Raw genomic sequence first — 21,049 nt, forward strand, 5'->3', positions numbered from 1 at the left:
TGTGAGTTTGTTTGTTGTGGTTTTAAGTTCTTAAGATTTTTATGCCTCTTTTAAAGTCTTAACTGTCAAACTCTGGGTTGTTTCTGGTGCTTGCTGATTGATACATTTATGTTTATTTGCCTTCCCCCCCTGTGTGTGATTTAATTTCACAGAAAAATTCCTTGAGAGTAGAAGGGGATAATATTTATGTCAGACATAGCAATTTAATGTTGGAGGTTTGTATGATCTAAGAAAACAACTGTCCTAATGGCTGCCAAGCTGCTGTGGATGGGAGGTCACGCACAGGCTGGCTGGCAATTCTCTTCAAGCACAGTGCATGAAATGCATGGGGAAATTCAACTTGGGAGTGCATGTTACCAGCCCAATTTGGTTCTTTTAAAGTGGCTTAGGTAAGGATACATCTACTAGAAGTTCTCAAAGTGACTGCTGGGAAAAAAAAAAGGGTTCTGTTCAGTCAAATAAAGTTTATCCAGTTGTCTTAAAGTTCTATAAGTAAACCTGTTTCCCTCATGTGTTATCTCTAGGGCACAGAATCTGAAGTAACATAATCCCATCCTTAACACACATTCAGCAGGCAGGTATTTGTTGATCTGACATTAAATCATATGACTTGATTTATGCCCATTTTCCCCCCTAAATCCAAGTGATTAGGAATGTGGTCCAGTTAAAATATTCTATTTGAGAGTATATTAATTAATGGAATTGTTTTGATTAAAAAGAAAAGAGAGAAGAAAAAGAAAAAACCTAACTACTCAATTAGGAATTTAAAAATATGTTCCCCGTGTCACACGAGAACAATTTTTGCTTTCTCAAGGTAGAAGGTGGCAGTGTTTTAAGTAGAAAGTTGCATCTCTTGGTAATCTGACTAATCCGTTTGGTTGCTTTGGCAGCTTTGGTAACTGAAAATGTATTTTTGCTTACCTTACTAAAATGCTGTAAAGTATAATACATAACATTGCTTTGAACAAATGCAAGAAATGTGCCTGATCTCAAGCCACAGTCATCTCCATGCCATGCAAAGGTTTTAAGATTTTGATGAGTTTTGCAAATGGCTATAGAAGCTCGCAGATGAGCTCCTATGCTTGCGCTTGGACATACACGATTATCTCATTTTATCATATGTGTGAGACTTGCTCCTTGGGAGTGGGATAAAAGTTACAATCTACAGGTAGCCTTGTGAGTGTGAAATACATGCAAACATTTAAAACTCAGTGAAAACCATTTCCTGAACACTAATTTACCACATGTAGTGTTTACCAGAGCCAGTCTAAAAAAAAATTAAAATCCAACAAACACCGTTCAGCAGGGTCTATTCCACTGAAAATCAACATGATAGTTTTTCTTAGATTTTGGCATGTGAGGGGCTTAGCCCCACTTCTGTGCTTGACATTACATGAAATCAGTATTTTGTAGACCAAACAGAAGCAGCCTCTGGAAGCAATTACTTTTATTCCTTAAAGATTAAAAGCCACCAGTGGAATTTTCTGACAAAAATCAACCCTTGGTTTTTCTTCTTTTTTGGATGATCCTGGACTGGCTTTCTCTTCAGGCCAAAGTGTTCTTCTAAGTCTATCTCTCTCTGTTTTGTACTTTGATTTTCTGTGTTCACAGAATGCAGTTTTAGTGAGAACAAAGTCATAGGCTGCAATCCAAATGTTGTGTGGAAAGAAGCACTATTGTTAGCTATTTTGATGATCACCTCCATTGCTTCCTTCTAACAATGTCAATAATTCTTTTAAAAATTCTCAGCAGAGAAGAAGTAAAGGTCCTTTTAAGTATGAATCATAAAATATGCACATTGGCTTTATTTTCAAATTTTGACGAACATGTGAGGGCTATTCCTAGGTGATAATATGGCTTTTGAGACTTGGCATTTTTCTTGCTTTACTATGTTTTTTTATTATAAGTTTACTTTGTCTTATTTTTTGGTTTTATTTTTTTGTCCTACTGGGTTTTTCCTTTTGGATTCCCCTCTCCCCCTTGTTACATTACGTATTGCTAGGACTTGGATAAGGCCCAGGAGGACATACTGAAACATCAGGCTAGCATTAGTGAACTCAAGCGCAATTTTATGGAATCCACACCAGAGCCGCGCCCTAATGAATGGGAAAAACGACGTATCACATCTTTATCCCTACAGACACAAGGGGTATGTCACTAGCTATTTGTTGGTTATATGCCTCACTTCAGTTATTGAGTAAAACTCAGATTATTAGTCTTACATTGATTCTCAGAAGTTACAAATTTTTTGTAATTGCTAACAATTTTTTAAAATACTAAATATTTATTAACTGTGTAATACTTATTGACCTAGTTCCTGTATAAATTTTATGAGTTTCAAAGTATTCCTGGAATATTTTCAGAGTAAGTTCATTGTTTTATTTAGGTAAATTAGTAGTAATAAATTGTTTTATAAAACAGCTTAGGAACTTACATAAAACTGCATTTAATAAACTTCTTCATTATTGACTTCTGAAATTACTTAATAAATAATGAAAATCATACTTAGGATGTTTTAAAGTTGTTATTGTAAGGATAATGACTTAAAAGTTATCTTTAAATACTGACTAGCTCTGTTGAAAACTTGTAAAATTTTACACACATATATATGTATAACTATGACTTAATATTGAAGCTTCCTAGTAATAATTGTAGACTAGTGTTTTTAAAGTATTTTCAACCGTAGCATCTCTCCACACTTCTTTCTTTCCTTGGTTTACTACTTCTCCATCACTAATATAAGTATTGCCTTTAAAATATATTCCCTAAATCTCTGCTCATTCCTATATCTCTCTGTTCCTCTCTGGTGCTCCCAGATCCCTTCTGTGGTTGATCAAGAATGGAATGGGCTCTTCCTGTATTTAATTTGCAATTTTAAAGAGTATACAGAGATGTTACGCTGTAATTTCATCTTTCTCCTTTCAGTGTCAAGTGCAACTTGAATGTTGCCAAATTATAGGCATTTGATTTAGATATTTTAATGCTATTTTCATTCACCCTTCCTTAAAAAGGAAAACTTTTAGTAACGTTAAGTTTCTAAGTTTGTGACATTGAAAACACTTGAGGAACTGATGAATAAAAATAATTGCTGAACTGAAAACATGAAGATTAAAACACCGTGTGTGGTAGGGCCTTACAAAGTTAGATACCACTTAAATTCTTATTTTCAGATTTTCTGAAGATAAAGTCAGTTCAGCAATCTGTTCTAGAGCATTTCTGAACAAACAGCATCTTATGACTTACTAAGGCGTTGACCTTTCCTTATGTGCTGCTTTCTGGTTTCTTCTACTGACCCACACAGTTATTTTATGTTTATGTTGGCTTAGGTGTGATTTATGTGTCTTATTTGTTGATTATGTCTATTTAAAACAATAGAGAAAAGGAGACCATCTTTTCAAGGATATTTTATCCGTGAAGGAGAAGTACCTGATGGCCACAACATGGACAGTTGAAGAAAAAGCTCAGGAGGCAGACAAGGTGTTCACCTTGCATCCTTGGATCTACTCTTGCTTTTCCTTTCCATATATTTCTGTCCACAGCCACAGATATTCTTTTTTTTCCTTATGTGTCATCCTAAGTTTTTTTTTTTTAAATGATTTTTGAGTGTTTAAAAAGTTGAACTCATGAGTAGAGGCATATGATCTTTGGGTGAGGAAACACCATATTCTATAAGCACTCTATTTCAAAATTCAAAAACCAGAAATATCAACCAGTTTAGGTGGTAAGTGATTCCTAATTTGATATATGTAACTGACGTTGGGAAACTAATTTCATATGAAAATGCACTGGACAACACTGTGGTGCTGTTAAAATAACAAAAGTACATGTGCTATATAGGTTACCAGTTTACTAATCACATTATGGAAACCTTTTGAATTTTCATTTTAAGGTTTTTATTAGAAAAAGATATTTTGATGCACCATAGCAGCCTCTCATCTCTGCCTCTGTGTGTATGGAATGCCTGACATTAGTCAGGAAGCTAGTTTCCCATTGCCTAAACATTCTCATTCTTTGCTTAGCCAGCAGGTCAGCCTGGAGGGAGGGCTTAGACTAGTGGAAGAGATAACAGATATGTACATTGGTAATCTGACGATTTCAAGGATTGTGAAGTGTTAGGAAGGTAAAATATTATGTTGTGTTAGAAGGGAATTGGGAAGGGCCAGAAGGAGATGGCATTTGAGTTGAGGCCTTAATGATAAGGAGGTAGTGCTATGAAGAGTTTTCCATATGTAAGGAAGAACAAGTGCAATAGCTTAGGACCAGACCTAGTTTAAGGAACTGAAATACCAAATGACAAGGGCTTAGTGAACAAGAAAAGCACAAAGGGAGGAAAGAGGTCAGACCCCAAGTAACATCAGCAACTTAAAGACTCATAGTTTAGAATTACAGGAGCGATGGAAGTCATTGGAAATTTTTTTAAGGTGATTAGTGATATAATCTTATACGTGTCAAACAAATTCCTCTGTCACTGGATAAGGGACTGAATGAGAACAGGGACAGTAATAAGAAAAAAGTATTTCCCCTCCATAAAGTAGACAAGAGTATCCATTAGAATGTTCATGGAAATTCCCTCAGGACTTCGAGGTCTAGTTGAGATGGAATATTTGCAGAACACTGCAGATGAGAGACATCATGTCATAGAGTCAAGCACATGGCTTATTTATATACTTTAAAGGTCAGCCCGAAATCCACAGCTGGTTAGCGCATGTGCGTAATAAGAACTTGAATATCATATTCCTTGAAACGCTGTGTATTTTAAGCTCTGTCTTCCAGAAGCAGGTCAGTTGGCATTATTTGATCACACTTCAAGTGATGTTCTTGGGCTTCTTGCAGGAGGAGACTGGAATTTGGTGACATTTAAAATGACCATTTTTCTGGATCTCATGGTTTAGGAGTACACAATGTGAAATATCTTGTAGAAGTTAGAGTAAAGTGATGTTACAGCAAAAGTGCCTAGATAGTTCATCTGAACTTGAAGTCACTGCACTTTCTGGACTGTTCCTCTCTAACACGTGCAGGAAAATACATACTTGTTAGACATACACATAGATTGCTCTAACTACAATTATTTTCATGCATTGACCCAAGAAATACTTATTGATCACCAACATTGTATATTTTTCAAGTAGCTTATCACTACTATTAACTGAAAATACATGAACAGTTGATTCTACTGGAATGTTTTGAATTTAACAAAATACCTTTTCAACTTCTGTGTTTATTATACCTGTCTTTTGTTACTGATTTTTTTCAGGATTTTTTATCTTTGAATTATAATCCTTACAGAAATGCAAAATAAAGAGCTAAATAAATGACTAAAATTTCCAAATTCCTGTACTGTTGGTTTTATAGATTTTGAAAAAGCAGTAGTAGTTTCTTGCTTAAAAAAACATACTGAACTTTCAAAATGTCTTTGACTTAAATATGAACAATTTTGAGAGTAGAATAGAAAATTGGAATCGTTTTGTCTTTAATAAGTAAATAACTGTTCTCATGTATTTTAAGAATTATGACAACCTGTATGAAGTATTCTCTCATGAGCCTAATAGGGATCATGTAGACTGTAGTTTTAAGGCACTTTTGAATATATTTTATTTAGTAATTCAATGCATGGCACTTATTTTAATTCCCCATTGGTGTCTTACTGGGAGTGGTCCTTCCTCCCTCCTCCTCCCCCCCCTCCCCCCATCCCCTGGGAGAGAAGGGGGGAGGTGTAATGTTGGGATTTGTAACTGAGATGGATTGTCCAGAGGCACTTTTTAATTTTTTTTATTATTACAAGTGCTTACCCACCTCCCCCATTTCACCCGTCTTAGCTTACTATCTGAGGGGCATCTTGCAAATGTCATGCATTTGTTTTTTCTTTAAGATCTTTGATGAGTGGAGTTTATTAAGAATTATTCTACCATTCTGACTTGAGGGGAACTTCATGGTGACTCTTCAGTGGCACTCCAGGTTTCTGAGGACTTATCTCAGCTTTCCTGATGTCCCTTAGGCAGGTTAGGAGCCATTGTTTTAAGGGCCAGAAATGTCAGTGTTAATTTGCCTTAATGGTTTTTAGGAACTAGTGATTTTTTTACATTGCAGGTGGAGTTTTCAGCCCTGGGTTTGTCCTTTTCTTGTTTCTCTTTGCCAAGAAAACAAGCAAAACCACAGTATTTTCATTCCATGGCATACTTAGCATGTCTGAGGGAATTACTGTATGTTGCAGTCAAGAGTGTTTCTTGTACAAAGTCATATGCTTAAGAGATTATAGGAGCTCAGGTGGTTATGGAAGGCCCTACACAGAATATGGACTAACTGGGCCTCAGAGAGATGGCAAAATCAGAAAAGCCAGAGTGCATAGAGATGGGCATTGCAAGCAGGAAGATAGATCACCCAGATTTTAGCACAGGAAGAAGCATTTCAAGTGTAAGGGACACTGAAGAGGCCATTCTATACAGGAGAAGGCCAATGAGCTAGCTCAGGAATATGTGAAATAGTATTTGATGGGTAAGAAGGTTGTGCATAGTGATAAAGTCTCAGTGATAAATTAAGAGTTTTAGCTAGTTTCTGTACGTTATAGCTAACAAAGTGGTAAAGCAAGGTGGAAAAGCTGGCATTTAGGTAAACTTCCGCCTAAGCCTGCTGCAGAATCTTCACAATCTTCTCATCTTCTATTTTATTTTATGCTGTTCTGTTATTCTTTCATATGTAACCTTTCCTTTCTTTCAATAGGTCACTACTGTCTTTTCTGATGTGTTGTTAATTCTTTGCTCTTCCTTTTCTGACCTCTCTAGAGCCTAGAAGAGGAGATAACATCAATTTTGTTTAGTGGAAAGGGCTTTTTTGATAACATGAAAGCCTCCTTCCCCTCAACCATCACATGGACAGCAGAGGGTGCTGTTGTGAGCTCTAAAGCACCCTCTAGAGAAAAGCTTTCCTCCTCGCTCTTCTCACACTTGCCTGAGGTGCATTTTACTTTGTTTCCCCTGTTACTAAAAGCCCATAAGAGTGATTTTCATTTTTTGGTTACTAAGGCACTTTTCCCACCAGTGCTTTCATTGGTAAAATTAACCCTCCCTGGGAGAAACATTCAAGAAATGATGAATTTGGACATGAGGAAATGAAATAGGTTGGATGTTTCTCTTACTTCTTTTGGTCAAAAAACTGCTTGAATTCAAAGAACCATTTTAAACTATTAAGGCCCAGAGTTGTAGCTGTTAAGTGAAAAGAAAGTTGCAGCCAAGCAGAAGCTAAGCATGCTTTGTAGAACTAAAGTTTTTAAAACCTAGATTCCAAGCATTTTCTGATGGTTTGTTATTTTTAAAGTTCTATTTATATGGGAAAACTTAAAGTGCCCTCTGTAATTGTTTTTGAATGACCCCAAGGGATTCCCTAAATTTGGAAGAACCCATCCCACCATTTGAGGTTAAGTAATAATTCACTGACCTGTAATAATCTTGCAACTTTTTTAGAAGTGTTGCTCACTTGATACCTTTATTTATAAAGGATTTCATAAATAATTATAGTTCTCTGTTACCTGCTTATGAAGGATTGAGGGTCAAGGCCAGCTGGGCAAAATTTCATGAGACCCCATCTCAAACAGTGGCTGGGTATAGTGTCATACACTTGTCACTCCAGCTGCATGGGGAAGCACAAATAGGAAGACCATAGTCCAGGGTGGCCTGGGCATAAGAGTGAGACCCTAGTTACAAAATGCCTGAAGCAGAAAGGCTCATGATAGAGAGCCTGCCAGGCAAATGCAAGACCCTGAGTTCAAACCTCACTACTGCAAAAAGAAAAAGACAGGAGAGGTATTAATAGAATAGGTCAGAGAGTCTGTGAGTGTATGTTGGTAGGTGCTGCAGAGGAGAGTTTCATCTGGCACTTTTAGCTCTGGGTGCCCTGTTGGTAGAGCTCAGGAAGTAAAATACTGCTATCGTAAGAATCAGCTCAGTGTCATTAGTGTCTTTGCAACTCCACAGTAGTTAATATCCAGGGGCACACTTCCCTTCTGTATCCAGCATGGGCGATGCCTTCTTGAATAAATGGGAATACTGTCTATAACTGAGTTGTTTTCAAATTAGACCATTGGTAGTAGTGCCACTAAATGTTGAAAAGTTGCTGTGCTTTATTTGTACTATGTAAAGTAGCCTTTTAAAGTAAGTGTCAGGGAATTTGAAGCTTTAGAAATAAACTCCTCTGTAAAAATAAGTTTCTCCCTGAGCTATTAGTACCATAGCATGATAACTCATATTACTAAGATACTCAGTCAACAGTTATTTATTGAACATTTGGGTATATATTACTCAAATAGAAGAAATTACTTCTAAGAAGTAGGTTTCTATAGGGGCTAGAAATGAGCATTTCCAATAATAAACTTGACCCATTTTAGCTTTCAAAGATGCTACCAAAGAAGCTAAATTTTAAGAGAAAATACTTGGGGCTATAATTGATACCCTCCTAATGTGTAATACCCCTTTTGATGGTCTATATTACAAATTGGGATGATAATAGCTATCTCTTAAATGGACATTTTGTGTTAATAGCTATCTGAGGCCAATTACAATTTTGCTAATCAAGTCTATTTTTTAAAAGTGCCAAGTCCCCTTCCCCCACCAAAAGAAGTGTCATATCCTTGATGCTGTTTGTTTCAGAATTAGGGTTACAAGTTAGACTTGGAGTCTAATTAAAACCAAAAATGATGGTAGAATAGGTTTAAAAGTTCAAAGGTATCCTTTAAGATGATCAGTAAGCTTTAGTATAATTCTGTTTAAAAAAAACATTTTTAATTATGTAAGCGGAGATTATAGATGTAACTATATAATGAAAATATTTTATTTCTTTGGAAAGATTCTGGCCAATTTTTGTTTTCTTTTTCTTTTTGTAAGCTTTTGGCATTTGTCTCAGTTGTCCTCTCTTTGACCTTGAGCAAAGGCTTCTGCAGATGTTGACTCTTGCTGTTCTGCCTTCTGCAGTGTCAGATGTCTGTTTTGGTGCTTGTTGAGGTAAAATGTTATTGATTTTGTGTCCTTGGTTGCTTTTTGTTTCGCAGACACAAGCTCCTGCGTCAGAAGGGCCTTGCACTGAAGCCAGGGATGCTGTTAAGGTTCTCCCATTTTCCATGTTAACACCATTGCCTGATGTCTCTCATCCCCCCTCACAGTTTCCCCTCTTCCCTTTCAGTCAGCCATCACAGTCATCCTTGTTTTTCTCCATGACATGAATCTGCCATCAGTTAATTTGGGTTTCCACTGTTTTTATTTATTTATACATTTTTGTTTTCCCTCATCCATCTTTTTATTTTGTATAGAGTTCACATGAGACTCTGAATGTAGTGGAGGAGAAGAAGCGGGCAGAGGTTGGGAAAGACGAAAGAGTAATCACAGAAGAAATGAATGGTAAAGAGATATCACCTGGGAGTGTTCCTGGGGAGAATCGTAAGGTGGAGCCTGTGACACAAAAAGACTCCACCTCCCTGTCTTCTGAGAGCAGCAGCAGCAGTGAGAGTGAGGAGGAAAATGTGGGAGAGTACCAGCCCCACCACCGTGTGACAGAAGGCACCATAAGGGAAGAGCAGGAGGAGTGTGAAGAAGAGATGGAGGAAGAGCCCAGCCCAGCAGTCAAGGTAGTAGAGAGGGAGGCTCTGGTGCCCGAAGCCAGCCCAAACAGACATGCTGGTGCCAGTGTAAACACAGTAGGAATGATGGCCCAGGAAAATGTAGTTGCCCAGAAGATCTCCACAGAGAAGAGAGTAAACGAAGGCACTGTTAAGCAAGGCATGAGAGAAGAAACAGAGGAAGAGCAACATAAAGTTAACGGAGAGGTGTCTCATGTTGACATTGATGTTTTGCCACAAGTTATTTGTTGTTCAGAGGTAAATTGAGAGTCCCAAGCCAGAGCTACACTGTAAAGCTCTTCTCAGGTGGGAAGTACCTGCCTTTCTTCTCCACCTGTCCTCCCAGTTTTCCTTCAGCTTTTTCAACAAGAATCTGATTTTTTTCTTTCTCATGGGAAGAAGGGGGAAAGCAATGCTTTGTAGATTTTCTGCCAGCTCTGTTCATGGTTTCTGGCTTCTTTACTGCAACTGGATCACCTGTAGGGCAAACTTTCCTACAACCACTACATAAATTTTTCTTTCCATTTCATATATAAATTTTTCTTTGCATGTTTTGGCTGTTACCAGCTCTTCTGTCTTTATTTGCACTGCTTCCTCACACTGAATGCCTTTTTCCTTGATTTAATTAGCAAAATGTTTATGTACTGTTGAAAAAAATGGTCAATGTGAGTGTGTGCTCCTCTTGTCATGATTGGATTTGACTTTTTGGCTCATTCTGTCACTCTTCAACTAAAGATTTTTAGATCTGACAGCAGGCTTTAATTATCATGATGCTCTGAAGGCAGCATCCGGCAGTAATGAGAGCATTATTTCTTGAGTGCTGCTGTGATTTCTCTTTTTAAATTTCAGTGATTGTGTGATTTGGTAAAGAGCCTTTTCCTTTCTTTCTAGGTAGACAGAGCTAAATGCTCAATAGGAGGGTGACCTTCAGTCAATTCCAGACTGTTTGTAATTTAATGATACGTTTTGTGGATTATCTACATTGGATATGAGTTTTTTTCCTTTTCTTTCCATGACAGAGAACTTTTCAGATTCCTCTTAGATTAAGTCCTGGTTATTAGGTACAGTGTCTTTCATTTGAATGTTAGCTAGGTTGAGGGAAGATTAATTTCCATGGAAATGTTTCTTGATTTTAAAACATACATGGTGTAGGGATTTATTCATATTTGCGCTCTCTAATAGTGTGGAAAATCCTGAAGTCACCTTGTTTTGGAATAATTAAATGGACTTTCCCTATTTTACTTTTAAACATTCTATTTTACTTCAGAGAAGACATTCTAGATGAACACTGAACTGTTATTTTCTTCACTTAATATATAGTTTTTCCTCTTTCAATAATTAACCTGTTGGGAATTTTCTGTCAAAGAAAGTAGTATAGTATTTTGTAGGACTATAGTCCTGTAGTGTGAACCTCACCTGTCATGTTTTAAATTGTTCAGAGCATTACACCCATGTACACATTAAGCGTTTTAAAAAGTATTAGGACAATAACCTGCCATCCTCCCCCATGGTACAATATTATTTTAGGAGTGTAATCCATAACTGGCACATGAGCTAGGTAGACTAAGATTTGCTTTTCTCCCCCAAAACTACCATCTTCAGAAGGGATATTTTCAAATGTGATTTTTCTCTTTTCTTTTGTGCATGAGTGTGTGTTTGGATATGTTTTCTCAATTATTTTTGAAGGTTCCTTTAAGCACTTTTACTTCGTTATCTCTAGGATTTATTTTTCCATTCCTTTTCCACCTCAGCCACCAGTGGTAAAAACAGAGATGGTAACAATTTCTGATGCCTCACAAAGGACAGAAATCTCCACCAAGGAAGTCCCCATTGTCCAAACTGAGACCAAAACCATCACATACGAGTCTCCACAGGTACAAAAGCTCAAGACTAGTACTGCTTGAGTTCCTTTTTTGCTTATAGTATGACTTTTCCTATTTTCAGCAGGAAAATTAATATTGATTAATTTTATATATAATACTTTAATGTATATAATCCAGAAGCACTGCATGTTTTAGACAAGTGTAATTGAAAATACACTTTTCAATTACTAAGCAATAGAATCTGAGTTTACTGGGGCAAATAATACGGCACTTTAATAGCCTAACCACTTAATCACCAAATATGTATCTCTGTTTCCTGACACTGACGCAAGAAAATAACGCGAAAATCTAGGCCTTTCTGGCAGTAAGTGAAGAGGAAACTTTCTAAACTTGACTCATATACCTCTGTTCCTTTATGAGAATATTGACCACATCACAGACATAAGAACAATGCCCCACTATGCCCAAGCTTAAGAAATTTGTGTTTATGTGGGATCTACGCTTAAATATGGATTATTTATTTTTACCCACCTGTGCTTTAAAAAAAACCAACTCAGCACTTCTAGCCACTTCTCTGCCTGGCTCTCTAGCTTCTTTTTCTAGCTTCTGCAAATGTTCTTCAGACACATTCTCTAGTTTCCCTTGTAGCTTTCATTCTTCCTCTTCCTCTTCTCTCTACCCACAGGGTTTGCTTCTCTGTGTTCATTTAGGCTTTTGCCTCTCTGTTTTAAATGCCAGCCACTCTCTTAGACTGTAAATTACCACTGCCAACATGCAAAGGACAGATTGATAGCATCATCTGCTGACTGCATAAGTTTTAGAAGGTGCATATTTGATGGGGTGGGGTCTTTTTTTACATGATGGACGTTAAGCATTGCTTTGTATTTTTCCCCCCAACTATTCAAAGATTGACGGTGGTGCTGGTGGTGATTCTGGCACGTTACTGACTGCACAAACCATCACATCTGAGTCTGTGTCAACGACAACAACCACACACATCACCAAGGTAAAGCAGTCCAGGGGAATCCTAGGTAGAAGATGTACATGGCAAGCAGGATCTTTTCTGAATTGTTTCTTTGCTACTATTCACACTTCCAAGTAATACACTGGTGGCGCCAGTAGAATAAAAATGCCTTTATTTGAAGTATCCAAGAAATTAGGCTCCACTGGCAAATGTATTTCAAGCCAGATTACAGTTTTATAAAGTACAGGGGGTAAAAATATGTTATGAATAGCTATATTTAAGGCAGCTACAAGAGCAAAGATAATTTAATAACATTGTAAAATTTCTCTCGTTTGTTTAAGAAATGAGTATGTTGATTTGGGCATTTTCCAAGACCATTCTCTAAATGTTTAACACTACATAAGCAGTTGTTGTCCCTGACTTGGCAGCATCTGTCTCATCTGGAAACTTAAGACATGTAGATACCATGGCCCACTCCAGGCCTACTGAAACCCGGGAATGTTAAAAAGCTTCCAGATGCTTCTGATGCGTGCTAAAGTCATCACGTTTCTAACTCAAGTCTTATTTTCCAGTTTTTGCTTCTACTTTTCACATTTGATTAGTGCTTAATGGTCTAAATATATCCCTTGCACTTTTTTCACTCCATGTTTCAGTAGCAGCAACAAAAAAACAGCCCAAAACTTAATGAATTAAAAAAATGCCACATAAATACAGGTGTCACTCATTTTAAACCATAGTCAGCTTCTACAACATTATTTCTCATAGTAAAATGCCATCACTGTGACTAGTGTACAAATTTGTCAGAGTTGTGGATATTGGTTTTATGTTTTACAGGACTGTGTGGTATTTGCTCATTGTCTGTTTTAAGGCAGAGAGTCTCCTAGACCTTTTCCAGTGTGCCCCGGGTGCTCTTAGCTTACACTGAGCTTGTAATATGCCAAGGGTCTCCTTCCCCCAGTCTTTCTCTACACAGTCTTTGTGCAGCTGTGCTCCATGTCCATGTGCACAACTGCATGTAGAAGTGATGGATCAGATCAAACACTTAGTGAAAATCTTGATTTGTCTTCCCTATCTTAAACCAAATCCAACTTGATTTTTTTTATTGCATTAAGCCAAATTAATGAAATTGCTAAATGCATTTGTAGGACTAATCTGAAGCAATCAGAACTATAATATCAAACAAGTTTCCCAAACCTAAATTTTGAATTTCGTATAACTATGAATATAATTATTTCTTCTTTCTACTCTCCTTTTCAAAAATTGACCAACTGGGGGTGAAGAAATGCAAGAAATTGTAACAGACTATCCCAGTGGAATCACTCGAATTAAATAATGGCATCTTCCCCATCTTAATTTCAAATAAATCTTGATAAGTTAATTTTAGGGTTGCTTTCAGTTAGGGGATATTTATGGATGCTATAACCTTAATAATAGAATTCTCTATTGAACTTAAAAATTTAGCAAAGAAAGTTTCTAAAAAATCAGTCTTCCACCATTTGGTGTGCATGGTCTTATGATCAGAAGGTCAAGGTGGTCTCCATCTTTCTTTTCTCTGTGTATACATGCTTTTGTGATTGCTGTTTGTTTGTTTTTTTTTCCATAACCTTTAGACTGTAAAGGGTGGGATATCTGAAACAAGAATTGAGAAACGCATTGTGATCACAGGAGATGCCGATATTGATCATGACCAGGTAAGTAAAGACTTTGGGTTCTAGTTCTGAAAGTAACCTTGTTTGTTTGCTCAGGTTTACATTTGTCATCATGTCACACCGCTGTGTAAACACCTTCTTCTTGTGCCTCCTGGGTGAAGTTCAATTCCTAGGCATGCAATAGAGACACTTGATAGTCTGGGTACAACCTGTCCTTTCAGCTTCAGCACAAAGCATAGATTGCAATTTATCTTCCTCTGGCTTTCCATGCAAAATAATCTGGAGGATTTCTGGTGACCTTTAGGTATTCACATGGGTCTGGTTTAAAGAAAGTCATCAGATAGATTTAAATATGAATGACAGTTTAATGACGCTGGCTTCCAATCAAAACAAGCCACTAAGCTTTCTTAGGCCTGCTTGTAGGAATTTTCCAAGTATTTTATAGCATAAGAAAAGTTGAGCTATTTAATGCTACATATTTTTCCATATTACTATTATTGGGGCAAAAGAGGGAGGAGGAGATAATGTAAGGTGTCCTACAAAGTGATAATTTACATTGTTTCTGAATTTTTTACATCAGAGCCATGCTTCCATTCTAACACGAAGTTTGACAGAATGTATGGCTTTATTTGGGTAATGAATGGAACTGCCACAGAAAGGGAGAGCAGCTTTAATTTTAGACTGCAGTCCAAGTGTTGATGAGAAAAGTTTTCATTTTGTTTTGTTTCTGAGTTAATTTTTAAAAGGAGAACAAGTTCCTTTTACAACAATTGAAAGAAAGGAAAAGAACTGTTCAACGGATCACTTCTGCTGGGGAGTAGTAGCAGATGATAGGGACCCAGCTTTGAGCACAGTAGTGGGCTCAGGAAAGAAAATTTTATAGAAGACTATTGCCTGCTTGAGAAAGGCTGCGTACATGATGTTAGGAAAAATGCCGCTCTCAAAGAAAGCTCACGAGAAAAATCTCACGTCCATAGAGCAAGGTTTAATGGCAGGCCCAAACTGCCAGGCTGGCCGGGGAAAAGATGGCGCAGCCCCGAGCCTGGGCAAGCAGTGGCTTTTATAGAAGGGGGAGGGGAAGGAGGTTAGTACAGGTGCAGTAGTCTATGGTAGGGGTGGGGCTGTCTTAGAGCCTGGGAATTTAAGGGCGGGGCTGCCATTTTGGCTGATTCACAAAATGGCGACATTATTGTTCTATCATTCCCCCATTTTTTCTTTAATAATGATGAGGGTAGGGGCTGAGGATCAGGAATTGGGGCGAAGCATCGATCTCTTTAGCTGCTTCCTGCTGGCAGGGGGCGCTGCATGGGGCAGGATCCTCAGGCTCCTGTGGTGTCCTGGTGGGGCCTTCACAGTAGTTTTCAGGGCGGTTTTGGAGACGTTGGTGTCCCTGGAGGTACAACTGGTTAAACTTTTGATTAGCAAGAGCAGACATGCAGTGTGATACAAGGGAGGAAGCTTAAGAATAGGAGAGCAAGAAACATAGGCATTAGGATGGGCATTGGCCAGGAGAACCACTGTGAAATGTTCTTCCCTAGAGGATTCCAAGAGTCCTCCAACTACAGAGAGAGAAATGGGTGGCCATACATTATCTAAGACCCAAATAGGAATATTAGGAGGAGCAAAAAAAGGTGTCTGTTCAGGGACTACATGCCTAGGGATCTAAATTCTGCAAAATCCTATAACTGCCAGGAAAGCTGTAAGCTGTCTTATGGTATGGAGGTTGGGAAACAGAAGATTGGGTTGATGCATTTATGACTCAGGGAGAAGTCTGTCCCTTTAAGGCCACACCTAGGTAGGTGACCTGTGGGAAGCAGGGGCTGTCAGGATTTAAATGTAACACTCTTGGATAAAAGAGAGCTTTTGCTCATTATTTTATATAAATTGACACCTTTAACCTTTTAAATGTTTGTACCATATTTAGATAAAGTATAACATAACACTGTTACAAGGTGGTCATTTAAGATACATAAGCAAATATGTAAATGAACTCTGATTTAGTAGTACTTAAAGCTTGACAAGATCAGCAGAAAACACAAATAATTTCTTTGATAAAATCTTTCTCTGTAATGGTTTTTTGTAGATGTTACTCAGAGCAGAACAATATTAAGATAACCTTGTTATTTCATAGACATAGAGGATTTGATTTTAGTTTGACATGACACTAAAAATCTTTTAGGGAACTCTTAGATTATATTCAACTTTATCACACACCTAAGCTTTTTATTATGCACTTTTAAAACTTACTTAGACCTTTATATAACATACTAAACCCTTTGATGGCTTGTTTTTAGCCCTCCTATTTGAAACAATCTTTAGGACAAACCCTTCTTTACAAAATCCCTTCTCATCCAAAAAACCATTCCTTTTTCCTTTAACTTCTCAAAAAATACATTTATTACCTATCTATATCCTTTCCAGTTGTTTACTTTGTAACTTGTATTTTAAAATTAACTTTATAAGAATTTTAAATTTATTGTAGGGGCTGGAGCAACTAATTAGTAGCCCTTGTTGTTTTCAGGAATAGGCATAAGGCCTCATGATCCCTCAGGCTTGAGGGGATATTGTTTTAGGTGTGGAAACTGTGAGGGATTTTTGAGTTTTATTTGAATAGGGAGGGCCATCCTGGCTCACCCTACACTCATCTCATCAGTCCACACTGTGGAATCTCTTTGTTCTTGAAGGAGGGGGCAGCAGAGATAGCTGCCTGGGGGGAGGAGAATTTGAGCTTTTAATTGAGATAGTAAATCCCGTCCCAGCAGGGACACTGGTACTATGGGGAAAAAGTGACAGAAGAGGAGGAGATCTCCTCAAGAGCAGGCCAGAGGCCAGGTAAACTAGCACTCGAGGGGCTGGCCAGATTTGCCCTGAACTGATAACTTTTGTCATTGGACCGGGGACCAGGAGAAAAAGGTAAAACAGAGAAATGGGCTCCACTGTCTAGGAGGAAAATGGCCTTTTGTTTTTCTGCCATTATGGCTCTTCATCATTGATGCCAAGAAGTGGAGTGTGGCCAGGAGGCTTGGACCCATCAATCCATAGGAAGGTGGCACCTCGTCTTCTATCTGTTGACGGGGGCACTTAGACCTCCAGTGGTTACCCTTGCAGAGGGCAGGGTCCCGGTTAGGGGCGGGGCTGTCTCCCAGGATGTCCCCCCTTAAGCATTCTCTGCAGAAGTGCCCCTCCTGTCCACCACGGTAGCAAATTCAGGATACAGGCCCCAGTCGGGTGGGGCCCTCTCTGAGACCAGCAATGAGGCCATGGTGTCTCTTTATCTTTTTCTCTCCTGTTAGTAAGGTCCCGGACATACAGACATAGCCATAAATACAGACATGGCTAGCTGTATTACTTGGTTCAATGACTTTTCCTTTCAGCTACAGTCTGAGTTTTTTACAAATATCTGGGACTGACTGTTAGAAATTTATCTTTGAGGAGAACCTCTCTCACCTGTGACTCTGAGTCCACCGTGGTATGCTTTCTGATAGGTTGTTGCTGTAAAGTAAAGTTGTTATTTTACATTGACACCTGACACTCTGGAGAGCAAGTCTCTGAACTGTTCCGGGCCTCAGTTTCCTCACTTGAAGAATGAGGGATCTGGTCTAGGTTAAACTGTGTTTTTTCACTATGAGATGGCTGAAGTGACATTAATGCCACTTATCTTCTTTACCATTTTTTAATTTTTTTTGGTAATGCTGGGGAATTGAACCCAGGGCTTTGCACATGCTGGGCAGACATTTTCCCATTGAGCTACTTCCTCAGCCCCAAATATTATTATTATTTTTTACTTTTCTGTACTGGGCTTGAACTCAGGACTCTACTGCTTGAGCCATATAATCATTTCCAACCTGAGTGGCCTGGGCCCGAACCCATTGCTTTTCCAATGAGATAAGAGTCTGGTCTAGTCACAGAGATAAAGGCTTGAATGTATTTGGGCAACAGTACAGCTGTTTAGATGTTTTTAAATTTCCCTTAGATCTGATAACTGGAAGGGGACATACGATTTGTCCTCTTCCTACCATTGCCTGTTGAAGAGGGAAGCACTCGTTAAGAGGTTCTGAGTATTGGAGTGACTTAGAAGGTAGAAATTTGTATAGGGGACCTCAGTTTACTTTTTTTTACTTTTATAGAAAAGGTCTATTGTAATTTAAGGAGCCCTGTGAAAGCCACTTCTCTTGGTCACCCAAGGCATACTGAGGCCAGGCCTCAGTACAAAGCTTCCAACATCTACCAGCCAGAAGACTAGAAGATGCAGGTCCCATCCAGAAAGAACAAAACATTAGGATCCTGTCTTTTAGCTAACAGCAGGCAGCCTCTTTAATAAAGTTAGAGAAGGGCATTCAGAGGGCATTTCAGGCCAGTAACAGTGCCATATGGGACAACTGGTGTTAATATTTGGAGGGAAAAATTTATGCTGAGGCCAAAGGTATAGAAAATTCTAAATGAGAAGTTTAGAGACCACAGTAATGTCTATTTTGTTATTTCTGGAACTATAACCTTGAGCTAATAATTGGCTTACAAGGGCTGGGTCTGATGCCCTGAGGTGTGAGATGGGGCTAGGAGCAGGACTTGTGCAAGGCCACTCCCTCTACACACACCTGGGACAAATGACCCTGACTGCCTAGGCCTGATCCTGCGGCCCGTCGCCCCTCCCCCCTTCCTGTGTACTCTGCGCGCGTTTATTCTAGGGGAAGTGACAGTGGGTTTCAGCCATCGCCACTTGTGGCTGGTGGCCCAGGATGTACTGGATCCTCTCTATGGATTTTCTTAGCTATGGCAGGCGTTTTTGCTGTGTCCAGGAGCTGGCATCCTGTGCACAGGTGCACCTGTTTGCTTTCCCTCCTCCCTTTGTGGGGGCGGAGTTGCAGCGTGAGTGTGGCAGCTGCAGGTTTTTGTAAGCACTTTTGTAAAGCAGCTGATTTAAAGTTACTTTAGACTGAGAGGCCTGGCAAACTAGTTGGAATAACTTAAGTCATAAGGTACCATGCTACAGGTTTTTCATGGGAGGCAGGGTCCCAGTAAGCCCAGGGAGGGGAAGGCAGACAGAGACAAAGGACACATGGTGAGACCATGGAGGAGGCAGAAAGGTGCGCTGACATCTTAGGTAGGGAGGGGAAGGCAGAGCCTGGAGGCTTGACACATGCCTGAGGGATTAGCCATCACCTGTGTCTCTAGGTTGCTCCCATTGATTGGTACTGGCAGGCTTTCAGGAAACGAAACCTCCACTCTCCGGTCACCGAATAAATCCGAGGCTTTGTCTCACCCCAGAGGAAGAGAGCATGAGCTCTCCCAGAGCTGGAACCGCATTGAGGCCAGAATTGGCAAGGAGTGGCTTGCTTAACTCCATGATGGGGAATGTTTTTCAGGAAGATAGGAGGAGATAGGTATGGTAAGCAGTGCAAGAAGTTCTGCTTACATGGGGAAGGAGGAGGTTTGGGAGAGGAATTCGCTGATTTAGAAACTGGTTTACAGGCTAATAGAATCTGTGCAGGGGAACAGAAAGTACAGAGTGAGGGTTTGATGCAGAGATAGGGAAAGGATTGGACGTAGGAAAGCTCCTTCTATTTACCAGCACGCTCACAGAGATTGCATAGATCCCTTAAAATATTGGGATTGAAAGTGCCATTAAGTGGCCATTTGGAGGCATTGTCCAATGGATATTGGGGCCAGGCCTGATTACAGAGAAAAATGAGCTTTTGTGGCTTAAGATCAGCTGTTAGGCGGAGGGGCCCAAGGTTGGCCAGGAGACATCCCACTGGGGAGTCTGAAGGAATTTGGGACAGTCCAACTCCCATGGTGAAGGCCTGACCTGAGGAGAGATATGGCGGGTGTCCCCGAAATATTAGGTCCTCAGGAGAGAGAGAGAGAGAGAGAAATGTGGAAAACAACCCCCCAGAAGGAACATCTTCACTACGGGGGGGGGGGGGTGTTTGGAGGGTCCACAGTCCCAAGTGGGGAACTCAGTTCCTGGGACAAGAGTGAGCTGCGACCTAACGCTACGGTTTTCGAGGAAATGAGAGAGACCACAGCTCTGTGTGTGAGGAGGACTCACTGAGGGAGAGTGGACCTTAAGGGAAGATTGGCTGGTGGTGGATGGCGGTTGGAGGCACGCTGGGGTGGAGGAACTTGTGTGAGCTAGTGAGCAAGTGGCGCTTTCTAGGATCAGGGGTCCCCAGTAAAGCAGCTCAGATCCCAGAAGAAAGCCGGGAGAGCAAGGTCAGTGCTGGGAACTCAATGCGATCCCGGGTTTCAGCACCAAATATTAGGAAAAACGCCGCTCTCAAAGAAAGCTCACAAGAAAAAATCTCACGTCCATAGAGCAAAGTTTAATGGCAGGCCCAAACTGCCAGGCTGGCCGGGGAAAAGATGGCGCAGCCCCGAGCCTGGGCGAGCAGTGGCTTTTATAGAAGGGGGAGGGTAAGGAAGTTAGTGCATGCACAGTAGTCTCTGGTAGGGGTGGGGCTGTCTTAGAGCTCGGGAATTTAAGGGCGGGGCTGCCATTTTGGCTGATTCACAAAATGGCAACATTATTCTATCACATGATCATAGAGAAATGGATGTTTTTTATGCCTAAACAGAAAATTAGTCCTCAATATTTTGACTTTTATAAGCATGATTATATTTATATATCTCATAATAATTTTTTTAAATTCCTTCAACGTCATTAAAGGTTAGAGTTTTGCTCTGACCTTAAATGTTAACTTAGGAGTGAGGATGTCTAGGAGATGACTAGTAATGCTTATCATGGAAAATAATTACCCACGTGGAAACCAAGCCTCCTGTTTCCCATAGAGAGGATTTATTCTGCTGCTATCCACTGGGGCAGTCTTGAGGTTTCTCTGACATGAAGGTAGAGCCACCTAGATTCTTAGTTTTTTCTCTGGGACTCATGCTCAACAAGCATTTACTGAATTCTGTGGTGTGCTAGGCAGGAGCTCACCTTCATTGGCATAGTAGAAACACATATTGGGGTGATCTCACAGCCGTTGTTTCTCCATTTCACCTGAAAACTTAA

At 39.5% G+C, this 21,049-nt stretch overlaps 1 protein-coding gene across 32 annotated transcripts in view; it reads left to right on the plus strand.

Annotated features, from left to right (window-relative positions):
- Nucleotides 1-21,049, plus strand: part of Epb41l2 (erythrocyte membrane protein band 4.1 like 2) — a 199,187-nt gene that overhangs the window by 159,801 nt on the left and 18,337 nt on the right. For 10 of the 32 annotated variants that reach the window (XM_074074649.1, XM_074074714.1, XM_074074674.1 and 7 more), the window contains 9 exons: nucleotides 153-215; nucleotides 2,003-2,149; nucleotides 3,376-3,477; nucleotides 6,780-6,950; nucleotides 9,038-9,091; nucleotides 9,296-9,859; nucleotides 11,353-11,475; nucleotides 12,332-12,430; nucleotides 13,999-14,079. In XM_074074649.1, the coding sequence (XP_073930750.1) occupies nucleotides 153-215; nucleotides 2,003-2,149; nucleotides 3,376-3,477; nucleotides 6,780-6,950; nucleotides 9,038-9,091; nucleotides 9,296-9,859; nucleotides 11,353-11,475; nucleotides 12,332-12,430; nucleotides 13,999-14,079 (1,404 nt within the window). The remainder of the gene's footprint in view (nucleotides 1-152; nucleotides 216-2,002; nucleotides 2,150-3,375; nucleotides 3,478-6,779; nucleotides 6,951-9,037; nucleotides 9,092-9,295; nucleotides 9,860-11,352; nucleotides 11,476-12,331; nucleotides 12,431-13,998; nucleotides 14,080-21,049) is intronic. The other 22 variants (XM_074074731.1, XM_074074734.1, XM_074074721.1 and 19 more) reach the window with 16 other exon arrangements.

This window comes from Castor canadensis, chromosome 1, assembly GCF_047511655.1.
Source record: "Castor canadensis chromosome 1, mCasCan1.hap1v2, whole genome shotgun sequence".
Lineage (NCBI taxonomy): Eukaryota > Metazoa > Chordata > Mammalia > Rodentia > Castoridae > Castor > Castor canadensis.